At 32.9% G+C, this 12829-nt stretch overlaps 1 protein-coding gene across 3 annotated transcripts; it reads left to right on the forward strand.

Moving 5' to 3' along the window:
* The first annotated feature begins 305 nt into the window (after window positions 1-305).
* Window positions 306-11315, forward strand: LOC127263720 (uncharacterized). Of its 3 annotated transcripts, none has more exons than XM_051292904.1 (19): window positions 306-389; window positions 851-1379; window positions 1522-1624; window positions 1903-2010; window positions 2753-2934; window positions 3447-3642; window positions 4766-5023; window positions 5235-5381; window positions 5481-5559; window positions 5696-5809; window positions 5889-6052; window positions 6891-7009; window positions 7738-7849; window positions 7927-7995; window positions 9426-9552; window positions 9681-9795; window positions 10262-10449; window positions 10550-10662; window positions 10828-11315. In XM_051292904.1, the coding sequence occupies exons 2-19, from the start codon at window positions 1003-1005 to the stop codon at window positions 11092-11094; spliced, it is 2838 nt and encodes a 945-aa protein (XP_051148861.1). In that variant the 5' UTR covers window positions 306-389; window positions 851-1002; the 3' UTR covers window positions 11095-11315. The 3 variants fall into 3 exon arrangements, with proteins under 3 accessions (XP_051148861.1, XP_051148860.1, XP_051148862.1); XM_051292903.1 differs by having other exon boundaries at window positions 359-731; XM_051292905.1 differs by lacking the exon at window positions 306-389 and having other exon boundaries at window positions 791-1379.
* The last annotated feature ends 1514 nt before the right edge of the window (window positions 11316-12829 follow it).

The raw sequence follows: 12829 nt of genomic DNA on the forward strand, positions 1-12829 counted from the left end.
AACAGTTTACCTATAAATAATTATTAATTAGATTATTATAATGTAAAAATAATTAAAATAATAAATTTAATGAGCAATTAAATCAAATTATAAATTAAAAAAATACAAATAAATTATAAAAATATTAATATAATTAAAAAATACAAAATATAAATAAAAAATAATATTATATTATTAGTATTAGTATTTTTTAATATTATTAATAATTTTTTATTTAATAAAAAATTGATAATATATAAATAATTTAAATTAAACATATTTTATAATTTTAAAATATATAAATTTGTCCAAAATCCTAATGCCCTAAAACCTAATAAATTATTTTACACATCCACACCTGACACCACAGCAGCCGCAGCCGCAGCCGCACTAGCCAAGGCAGCCACCAGGTTCTTCCTTTTTCTTCTTCCTCTTCATCGATTCTTTCGTTTCTTCCTCGATTCTTCTTCTTCACCTTCCTCTTTCTTCTTCTTTTTTACCGATTCTTCTTCTTCTTCACCTCTTCTTCTGCCTGCTCTGCTCTTGCGCGACGGACGGCCAGATTAAAAAAAATAATTAAAAACAAACAATTATGGCCGAACCGCCGGTTCAAACCGTCGGTGGTTCACGATATGGAAAACTACAAATCGAAACTGAACCGGAAGAACTACGGTTTCGATTCGGTTTGCATCCGGTTTCGGTTCGAACCCGACGGTTCGGAACTGAATGGGCAAGTCTTGATGTAGTACTATGTAAATTGTTCGCTTTGAAATATGTATTATATGATTGTTTTTGTTAACTATTTCTGTAGATAATGTGTATTTGTTTATATAAATAGTATATGAAATAAATGGTTGAAAATTTTTATTAGGTGCTTATTGTCTTGAAAAGGATTGCAACCAGGGTTGAAGATTTTAAAGAGGGTTGAACTTCGAGTGTGATCTTCCTAGTTAAATTATATTTGATTAAAGACACGTACATTATTGTCGAGTTGATTCTACTGGCCGTGCTGAATTCTGAAGCATGGGCCTGGAAGGAGACGAAATCCCTATGGCCGATGGAAGCCCTAGTGATGATTATTCAGTTCCAAGTAAGACAGTAGAGTTTGATGCAGTTGAACATCCTCTCGAGTTGGAACATCACTCAGAGGTGAATCTGGGAGATGGCGTTGAGCAGGATGAAGATGGATATGGCAGTGATGATTCAGAAAGTAAAGGGGAAGGGGAAGGAGAAGGAGAAGCAGAGTACATGTTTCAATTCCAGGGGGATATGGACCCCTTATCGTTTGCAGAAGAACAAGATGCACCTGGATTGCTGCCATACCAGCGATTTGAGCGGTTACATAACCAGTATGAGGTCTTGGCTGCCAAGAAGCGGCCTGCCCTTCAACAGTGCATTAGGTACGCCTTCAGTTGTGCTGCGGACTATCATTATATCGTTGACTTATGAGATTTGGTGAACTTCACCACCACATTTGTGTTTCCTTTATTTGAATTCATGTGTATTAGTGTTCATATATTTATTATCCATGGACTGATGCAGTGACCTGCCTGCTAAGAGGTTGAGAGTAGAGGAAGATCTTGGTGCAACATTTGAAGAAATAATGGAGACCATGAATTATGGTTCGAGAAAAAAGTCAAGGAAGGTGTGCATTTAATATTTCCCTTCGGAATTGGTCCATTGCATCTTTGACTGTGAAGATTATATGCCCTAATTGGTTTCTTTTGTCCAGTTTTTTGGTGGAGCTTCTTTCTTTCCTAATTGCTTCCCACCTTTTTATGAGTGTTTATGGCTGTGGAATTTCTTACTAATTTTTTATGCATTGATGTTGCTCTTTTGGAAACATTTTTTTGTTGAGTATATGAGCATTTGTTCATCTTTCGGTGATATTTGCTTACATGTGTTGCTTTGTATTGATATCAGGCTAATAAAAGAGGACGAAGAAAGGGATCAAAGAGTAAAGTTAATCCTGAAGTATCTCAAAAACTTCGTGATGCTAAACTTTCTTATGCCTGCCTTCACTATGAAGAAGTATGTTAATTTAAATGTCTGCTAACCCTTATCTTTGATAAATAAGTTTTAGTTTTTATATATTTTTTGGGAGATGTATTTTATTTATTGATAATGTAGACAGTAATATTTGATAAATAATCTTTTCTTTATCAATGTTTCTTTACAAGTGGTCAATTAAAAGAATAGAACATGAGCAAGAATTTTCTATACGACACATTTGATATTGAACATACTGCTCTCGATTGTCTTGCATAAACCATTTGTGTGTTGGTATATATATGTAATATATGCACTTTTAAAGGAGATATCACATTTCATACACCATCTAGGATAGTACTCTACTTTGTTGTAATTGTAAACTCCTACTATTCCTGAATTATTACTAGGTCAATGATAGCAACTCAGTACTTATATTAGGGTGTGTTTGTTTGGAGGTTTGGATTTTGATGTTGGGATTTGAATAGTAAAAATTTTGAATTGTAATAGTAGTATGATGTGATATAAATAGGTGTTGATGTGATGTTTTGAATGGAAAATTAACTTATAGTATAATATCAAAAAAAAAAAAAAAAAAATAGGTATTTGATTTGATTTTTTTTTAGAGGGGGGGGGGGGAGAAATTTAATGAATAGTAAGATTTTGCAAAAATCTTACAAACGAACACACCCTTAATGTATTAGTATGTACAAAATTTTGTTTTCTTGCTTCTTTCGTTTATACTACCCTTCTATTTTCTAATATTTGTTGTTCTGGATTGTAGGCCATTAATGCGTTGAAGGAAGTTATTCGTCTTGCCCCCAACCTCGTAGACCCATACCGTACACTTGGTCTAATTTATAGTGATATGAATGATAAGAAAAAAGCCTTGAATTGTTACATTATTGCGGCACAGCTAGCTCCTAAAGACGCTTCCTTGTGGAAACTTCTATGCTCCTGGTCCATGTAAGAGGCCACCACATAGTTTAAATCTGTCTTTTGAATTTTCATTTTGTCGTTTTACCTTCTTATAGCATTATTTTAATTAATTGCAATCTCTGTCATGCTATGCCCGTTGAGGAACTACTATTGTTAATAAGTGTCTGATAGTCTGGTAGTATCAGCTCAGCTAAGTATAGATCAACTTTAACATCATCCCACTAGTATATGTCTGGGACAACCAAATGGATTTCTCTTGTATTACTCTATTTTTAGTGTGCATGAGTGTTAATATAATGTTAGACCTAGTGCGAGTTAGTTTGGATTTGTTTTAAGTCAATATAATTTGATTGAAATGCATGCCATCATGTTGTCCACAATTAGGTCTAGCCATCTGGGATATATTATTTTACCTAATGCCAAGTTGATTTATATGATTCTATTACTAGTTCCTTTGGTGATGTACTACTGATTGTATGTTTTTATCATCATTGTTGAAGTTATGAGATGGTAATGTTAACGACATCTATTATTTGAAGAGAACAAGGTAACAAACGACAAGCAAACTACTGTCTCAATAAAGCAATAATAGCTGATCCAGAAGATATTGGTCTGCGGTCTCATCGTGCTTCTCTTTATGTTGAGCTTGGAGAGTATCTTAAAGCTGCTGAGTCGTATGAGCAAATCTCTCGCCTCTGTCCAGATGACATTGAAATTCTGAGAAACGCCACAAAGGTTTACTTCTTAACATCTTTTTATTTGATATCTAATTGGTTAAAATAATATGAAGGGGAGACACCTATGAGCTTGACTTGAGGTAGCTATTGTACTCAAAAGCTGGTTCAAGTAGTTTGAGCCTTTAGATCTATGATAGTGATCATGAATTGTGTTTATACACACTACAACCACAACATTTGCATGGTTTTGCCCGTGTTTTGGTCTGAAGCCCTTTTACATGCTTCTCAATTAAGGGTGCTTACCATGGACATTACTTCTTTTTAAATATAATCTTAATTATACCTCCAACATCCAATATCCTCTCTAATAGCTTTTACCAACACTATGAGGATGCAGTGAAATTTCACAAATATCATGTCGTCTTACTACATTTTCTAGTGGTGGTTCAATTAAGGGTGTGTTTGTTTGAGGGTTTGGATTTTGAGTTGGGATTTGAATAGTAAAAATTTTGAATTTGAATAGTTGTATGATGTGATATAAATAGGTGTTGATGTGATGTTTTGAATGTAAAATTGGTTTTTAGTATAATATAAAAAATGAAAAATAGGTGTTTGATTTGATATTTTTTTGGGGAAAAAATAGGATGAATAGTGAAAATCCAAACAAATCCCTCAAACAAACACACCCTAAGAAGATTTTGACCTTTGAATTTAAAGCTATTGTTGAGCCCTTTGCTTTGAAGATAGGTCAGATACATATTTTCCTATACCCAAAGAAATGCAACACTATTGCCTTAATGGTCACCCCTTTCTGTGGCCTATCCAAATCAAAAGATTTTTCTTGCACTGCTATCTACTTTAATGCCACTGTGGAGTAGAAATCAAATTCAGCTCAATTCATGCTTTCCTACTTCAGAAGGCTTTTGATTATCAGAATGTTCTAGATGCAAACAAAATATCTGGATCTCACCTGAATATAATCATTAATACCTTTAAAAGATAGCGTTAATGTTGGAAAATAATACCTGATTTGTTCAATGTACACTATTGAGTTGTTACATGCAGCATATGTTATTCACTTCTTTATTGTTACTCACTCTTGTATTGTTTTTTTTTTTTTTTTTTTTTTTTCTCTTCCATCTTAGTTCACACATTATGCTTAATTTTTCTCTTTATTTTAGCTGTATCAAAGATGTGGGCAATGTGAGCGAGCTGCTTGTATGCTGGAGGGCATTCTGAAGAATCATACAGATGATGCTAATTTTTGCTTGGTTGATCTCTTAGCTTCAGTGCTTCTGGATAACAAAGCATATTCCAGAGCTCTTGAGCATATTGAGCGTGTTCAGCATGAGTGCAAAAATGGAAAAGAGATTCCACCTAATTTAATGATAAAGGCAGGAATTTGTCATGTTTTTCTCGGGAATCTGAAGAAAGCAGAGGTTTGAACACTATTATGATCTTATTTATGGTTGATAACTTGATATGCAACTGGACTAGTTATACTATCTTCATTAGTTAGAATATGAAAAATGAAATGCCTATTAAAGTAGAAACCTTACATAACTAGCCATTTATGTATTCCTTGCTTATTTGACCCGGTATATATATTTTTATAAAGTTTGCTCATTGTTCCGTGGAAATTTTTAACAGGACTACTTCAGCCTCTTGAAATCAGAGAACGCATCTGCTCATGATCACTTAATCATGGATGTTGCAGATTCACTGATGACTGTTGGGGAGTATGAATCTGCGTTAACATACTATCTGATGATAGTGGGAGATGCACATAAGTATAATGTAAGGAAATTACCGATAACATTTCTTCCAACTCTATACATGTTAACTTTTTTGCTACAATCAATTGATATTTTTTCCATTCAATTCAACCTTGTCCAGGGCGATCGACATTTGAGAATTGCAAGGTGTTGTGTTTCTCTGAAGAAAGTAGCAGAAGCTATTGAATATTATTACAAAGGTAATAAAGGATTCGAAAGCTTTTTTTTGTGAACAAGAATTTCACTGATCTTCAGTAAATTATAATTTATCTTGAAACATTTTATGTATTGACTTATATTAGTTACTGAATGTCTAACAATCTTATCTCTGTTTAGCTATTGAACAGCTTGATAATACTATTGATGCCCGGTTGATGTTATCATCTCTTCTTCTTGAAGTAAATCGAGACAATGAAGCTATTTCTGTACTTTCTCCTCCAGTAGAGTCAGGTTCACACTTACCTATCAATTTTAAATGTTGTTGTGCTGTTTGTAGCAAGTCTTAATCAATAAATACTTTGGCTTACAGCTCCAGAGGCAGAATCAAATACCTGTAATTTTTGGTGGCTTAGCGGAAAGATAAAGTTGAAGCTTTCCTTAATTTATAAAGCCAAAGGGTTATTCCAGGATTTTGTAGATGTTTTATTTCCCATTGTTCGTGAGACATTGTTTCTCGAAACAGTCCGGAAAAAGGTATTCTGTTATCATATTCTCTGTCTGTGGTTTTCTTTATTCCCCATCTTCTACTTGTTTGGACTATGTATGTCTTGAATGAAACTAAAGTATACGAGGGATTTATCAATTTTAACCTTCAACACTTTTTCACAAGTGGGCAACATGTTATATCATTAAATGCCTAATATTTCCCTGACTGACTGAGGATCCAATATGTGACATCTAATCTCAAAAGTGTCCTATTTTGTTCTTTAAAGTGTTTTTTTTCCCCTCTTAATTTAAATGTCCCATTAGATTCCGGCATCCTTTATACTACTGTCTATTTGTGAATAACAGTTAATCACTTAATCTCTTTTCCCCATAATTTTAACATTCTCAACCTCCCTTTAAGAGAAGAAAAGGAAAAATACAATACTTTCAAAATACTAACCATTCTATCCAATATTTTCTTTGAGTATAATCTACAGATACAAATGTGCTAGACTAGTGGATAATGATTACGAGTTTTGAATTCATAATATATGATGTTATTTAAGAAGTTTCTTGTCATATCAATACAAGCTATCTTCATGTGTAGTAGTGTATAATGACAAGTACCCTTCCTACATTATGTTTCAATACTATGTACTTTTACTTTGTTAATTATTGGAGAAGGATTTGAATAATTATATTTGCTTTATTATTGAAGAATTGTTAAAGACCAATGATTTATATATACTTTAATCTAACTGAATAACTTCCTTTTTAAACTAAATTGGTTACACTTACATGTACATGAACTTTTGTGAAGAGATATTTTTTCATTTCAAGAAAAAGAAAATAATTTTTGTTTTGCACTTTCTGCATGTGGCACCAGGTTAAACCTCGTAAACGCCTATCAAAAGGTGTTCTTTCAGAAAGGATGAAAATTTTGAATGATCAACAGAGTGACACTGTTTTTCATAGATTTAGGCCGGTGGCTTCAGCAGCAGATCTGTGAGTTTTTATGCATGCTATTCACTTTTGGTATCACATTTCTCAAATCTTAAATACGATTATAGAAATTTGTTATTGGGAAATTTGAAGCTTGACTAGGTATACAAAGTGATAATAGTAGGGAAGGATCCCATGAACGTCTGATGGGGTGGAGTCTAAGGAATTATGACTATAAAACTCTTGATTGGAAATATTTAAATTTAATTTGCATAAAAATTAGTTGTGGTGCTGTTAATTGTTCTTTGAAACCATTTTTATCATGCTTTTTGAAGATGTTATAGGTTCATTTATACATGTTTTCTATTGCATCTTCCTAGTGTCATAAATGAAAAGTGATTATTTTTTTTGAAGAAGAAAGTGGGCGAAAAACATTTTATGTGAAAGATACAAGGAAATTTCCTTTTATCTACTTTTTTTTTTCAATCCCTTCAATCCAAACCAGCCATAAAAGAATTGTCTGTAACCAGCATATAGTGCAAATAGTGCAAAGCACCTTTTTGGAAAGGGGAGTTTGTTCTTGCTTGGAAAATCTTGGAGAAGACAAAATACTATTCTTGAAAATAACACAAATATGGAATCAACATAAGAATACACACTTATATTTAAAATATTATGATGGGATGTGTTTCTAAGCTTGCGATATGCAACTCAAATAACACAAACATCACTTGCTCATGTTAGTCTATATGAATGCTAAAGTGCTTATTGTGCTATCTTATTTTTTCTAGTTCTAAAGCATCCAGAGCAAAGAGGCTCCTCGAAAAGAAGGCTGCAGAAAAAGAAGCAAGAAGGGCCGCAGGAATTGATTGGGAAAGTGATGATTCAGATGATGAATCTCCAGTAAGTAATGGAAGAGAAGATCTGGTTTTAAATACAACTTTATTGATCACATTGATTTGACTGAATGATTCTTGCAGCGTGTACTGCGGGAGCCGCCTCTGCCAGATCTTCTCAAAGAAGGGGGAGATCATTATTTGATTGTAGACGTAAGTAGTTTGTTTTAATATCCTATCATTATTTGCTATGATTGCACTGTTTGTTCTGCAATTTATCAGCATATCCTCTCACTGTTATAATTATCTGATGAATTCCTCTAGGCTTTGAACTAATGGTAGGTTGTAAGGATACATCGAAGACAAATATAGGGAGTTTGAGTGTGATATTGGAAAATTTGAGAAAACACATGTAAGTTGTCAAAGTAGCTGCTGAGGATAGAGACCACATTTAAGTTAGAAAGTTATTGGCTAAATTTTCTTCCCATGGTTTTGTTGTCGTTCTTCGGTATGCATTTTAAATGTGTACTTATTCCTGCTGATATAATAAATGACAAATAAAGTACAACCTACCAAGAAAAATACAAACAAGTCGAGGACTCCACAATCCAATGAATTGAATGTTTTTTCTTTTAAGTTAAAGATGGAAGACAAAGGATTGAAGAACATCTGAAAATCAATGTGATTTATTTTGCGGAGAAGTTAGAACCATAGTGACTAGAGTCGTAATGAATATCAACTTGAATGCAGCCATATTTTCATCAATTTCTCTATGCTATGCTTGTAAATGAGATCCTTTGTTATGTTTGTGATGGGACTTGTCCTTATTGTAATACCTCTAGAGTTGGCCGGTTCTAGGCCAACTTCCATTGATAAGCCGGTGCCAGGCCATCTAAAGTCAAATATAGGTTAAATGGATTGAATAGACTACTCATATCAACAATGTGTACATTTTTTTTCGGAAGCCCTACTGAAAGAACTTTAGAGTTAAATGTGCTTACTATAGAGTAATTTGAAAATGGGTGACTCATTGGGAAGTCTCCCAGGGTGTGCGTGATTGAGGACAAGGCGCGCCGAAAGGACTCGTGTTGACCTGTGGGGTCAGTCTGCGATCCCAACGTGCTCGGCACCGCAGTGTTACAGTTGGTATCAGAGCGGACCTGCTACAACCCGTAGTCGTTGATTTGACTGGTGACGGGTCTAGCAGTTGATGATCCTTGGGGTGCATCGGGGACATTGCATTTTTAAATGGGGGAGAATGTAATTAATACCCCTAGAGTTGGACCGGTGCTAGGTTAACTCCCATTGATGAGTCGGTGTCAGACTATCCAAGGTTGAATATAGATTAAATGGATTGAATAGATTAACAATGTGCATATTTCATTTTGAAAGTCTTACTGAAAGATCTCTAAAGGTAAGCGTGCTGGGAAAAACGCGCTGAAATGACTCGTGTTGACTTGTGAGGCTAGTCTGCGATCCTGACATGTTCGGCTTCGCGTGGCTTGCGGACCAGGGTGTTACACTTATAGTTTGGGAAGATAGACTTCTTCTTTTGAACATATTTGCTTTACAATCTGCTGCTTTCATACATCCTTGATTTATTACATGAATAATCTCGGGATAATGTGATGCCATTTCCATAGTTATGCAAAGCATTATCCACATTGCGGAAGTATTGGGATGCACTGGAGATAATCAATCTTAGCCTCAAATTGGAATGCAACACATTGTCTGCTCAGGTTAAAGAAGAGCTTCGTACTCTTGGAGCTCGTAAGTTTTGATATATTGATAATCTTGTTCAATGCACATGGTTAATTTTGTCTTATTTTACCTGTGAGATAGATGGTGTAGTGGTTGTAGAAAGTTCTGAAACATTTCATGATCTTTCGAACTTGTAGAGATGGCACATAATATTAGTGATCCTACACATGGTTGGGAATGTGTTCGTTACTTTGTTAGCCGGCACCCCTTCAGCTTCTCAGCCTGGAATTGCTACTACAAAGGACTGTTGAGGTAAGATACCACTGAATGTGTGTTTATTATTACATTAGTTATTATGTGTTGTGCCCTTTTGCTACAAATTTGGTAATTATAGTGCAAAGGACATTTCCTTATGCATTTTTTCGATGCTTGTGACTTTAGGAGCTTTGGGAATGAAAGTAGGATGAAGGACCAAAAAAATACAAAAAAATGAACATATTACATAAAACATAAGATGCATTTATATTTCATTTAGAAAGTTACGGTGAATTGAATTGAGATAGAAACAGTTTTGAATTTGAACTGAGTGGGGATGTTCTTTCATATTTTTGATCTTTGCAAAATGGTCATTGGGAATTTTCTGCTGAATCTTAATGGCAATTGAGTTGATCAAAATGACTAATTTTGCAAAATGCTCAATTTTTGCATGTTGTGGTTTATGTTGTATGTGCTGTTTTTATGTAGATTTGGTAAGTAAGCTGATTGTTATATACTGCAGAAGTAATCGAATGACAAAACACAACAAGTTCCTCCATAGCATGAGAGCAAAGCACAAGGATTGCGTACAACCAATCCTTATTTCTGGACATCACTTCACAATGATCAGTCAGCATCAGGCAGCTGCCCGCGAGTATTTAGAAGCCTATAAGCTGTTGCCAGACAGCCCCTTGATAAATCTCTGTGTTGGTATGCCATTGAATTTGTAAATAACTAAATACACAAAATGAAAATGTTGGAGCCCCTTGGCAAAACTCAAATCAAATAACCCGGCCCCTTAATCTTTCAGGAACTGCCTTGATAAACTTGGCACTCGGCCACAGACTTCCAAACAAGCATCAGGCCATACTACAAGGGCTTGCTTTTCTGCATAACAATGCTCGGCTTTGCGGGGACAGCCAGGTATCCTCTTTCCTGTAACTTCACTTTAAAGTTGGAACATATTATATTCGTTTCCTCCCTAATCAGCATTATCAAATTGCCAAGAGTAGCTGTAAGGTTTAGCTGTGGACTTTTGGTTGTGCTTACTGTTTCTGTAAGCGAAGGCGATTCTATTTTGATTTGCAGGAGTCATTTTATAACATTGCTCGGGCTTGTCATCATGTCGGTCTGGTTTCTTTGGCCGTAACATATTATGAAAAGGTTTTAGCGATGCGGGAGAAGGATTATCCCATCCCTGTGCTTCCCAACGATAATCCAGATTATGAAATGGTGGAAAGGCCGGGATACTGCGATCTCCGACGAGAAGCTGCCTACAATCTTCACTTGATCTACAAGAGAAGTGGGGCAGTTGATCTAGCTCGGCAGGTTTTGAAGGATCATGTTGTCCTATGATGCCATGGAAATGTCTTGATGCCCAGAGACCCACAATCTTGTGTGTTCTGTTGTTATGTAGATTAGATTTGGTAAGTAAGTTTAAAGATCTATTTATTGAAAAATAGATTGGTTATTATTATTGTTAATATGATTATATTATATAGAATTATTTAATTTATAGTACGAGTACTTAATGTTAGAGGGTGGATGAAATATATAAACATTTTTTGGTGCAACAATGGACTCTCTCTCTCCCTCTCTCTCTCTCTCTCTCTCTCTCTCTTATGCATGTGATTTGGATAGAGAATTAGATAGGCTTCCAATTCGGGCTAAAATTTATATTGCTTGGGCCTGAATGAATTGGGCCAGTCTTTTCCAAATAATTATTTTGGGATAACAAATTGTTCCCAAAATGTGAAGATTATTTGAAATTCAATCAAATATTTACATGATCGATGCTTTCTTGGCAACCGTTGTTTTGATCTGGCACATAACTGGAGCTATCTCTGTTGTCACATAAAGCTTCTTTTGTCACCCTCTCATTATTTCCTTACTGCAAATATAGTATTAAAAGTACAATTAAATATATATATATATATATAAATATTTTTATTTTGAGATAAAAAATAATTATTGGGTTTAATATTTTTAGTATGAGAAAGTACGTGCCAAGTAAATATAAATAAACATAAGAAAATTATTCAAGTTAATCAATTAAAAATGTAATTTATTGTAAAATTAATAAACTTTACTACAAATAAATATTTAGGATTTGTTCTTCCAACAATTTTTTTTTTACACAAATTCCAATATATTATATATATATTCTATTTTTTTTTAAAAAAATTAATATTCAATACAAAATATTAATTTTTACATGATATATACAATTTTCAGTACCTCATATCAAAAAATATCCCAAACTAAAACAACAACCAAATCCAGATTATTATTTATACATTAAATTAAAATACTAGAAAAATATTATATATCTATAAAATTAACAAAATCTATGTAAAATTAACTATTAGTAGTTTGGATATAAAATAATAATTAATACAAAATATTATTATTTTATATCCAAACTACTAATACAAAATCTACATACAAAATATTTTTTTAAAAAATATAAATAGATTTCATAAAAAATATATAAAATTATTTTAGTCTTATAAATAATCATATGTACGAAGACAATGTTATAAATTTTATCATAATTAAATGGTTAGATTATTATTTATGCATTGATATCAAAATAGTAAAGAATATTATAAGTTTGTTCGCTTATTGTTTTTTTTCACAATTTTTTATAAACATTATTTAAAATTATAATAATATACATATATATTAACATAATAAATATAATATATATTATATATTCATGAAAATCAATAATTAAATATAAAATATTATTTTTTATATAATCAATACAATTTATTGTACCCAACATACGCATTCATTCAAAAATAATAAATCTTATATATTTTGTAGAAAATAATAATTGAATATAGATAATTTTTAATTATAATATATATATTAAATAGAGTTAATAAACAGTAGAAACATAAATTACGTTTATTTTATTTAATAAAATATATATAACGGAGACCATTCTAGTTATATATATTTGCATTCTTGTAACTTCACTATGTTATATTGATTTTTACAATAACATAGAGTAAAATTTGAAAAATATAAATTCAAAATTAAAACTTGAACTTGAGTGATGGATCTCTAACATCGAAAACAGGTA

The sequence above is a fragment of the Andrographis paniculata genome, unplaced genomic scaffold (assembly GCF_009805555.1).
Source record: "Andrographis paniculata isolate CXL003 unplaced genomic scaffold, ASM980555v1 Contig69END, whole genome shotgun sequence".
In the NCBI taxonomy this organism is placed as follows: Eukaryota; Viridiplantae; Streptophyta; class Magnoliopsida; order Lamiales; family Acanthaceae; genus Andrographis; species Andrographis paniculata.

Excerpts from the sequence above, each read along its gene's own strand:
- LOC127263720 (XM_051292904.1), top strand. The coding sequence starts at position 1,003 with ATGGGCCTGGAAGGAGACGAAATCCCTATGGCCGATGGAAGCCCTAGT. Across the intron at positions 3,643-4,765 it reads TTCTGAGAAACGCCACAAAG|CTGTATCAAAGATGTGGGCA; the intron begins GTTTACTTCTTA and ends TCTTTATTTTAG. Across the intron at positions 7,850-7,926 it reads ATTCAGATGATGAATCTCCA|CGTGTACTGCGGGAGCCGCC; the intron begins GTAAGTAATGGA and ends TGATTCTTGCAG.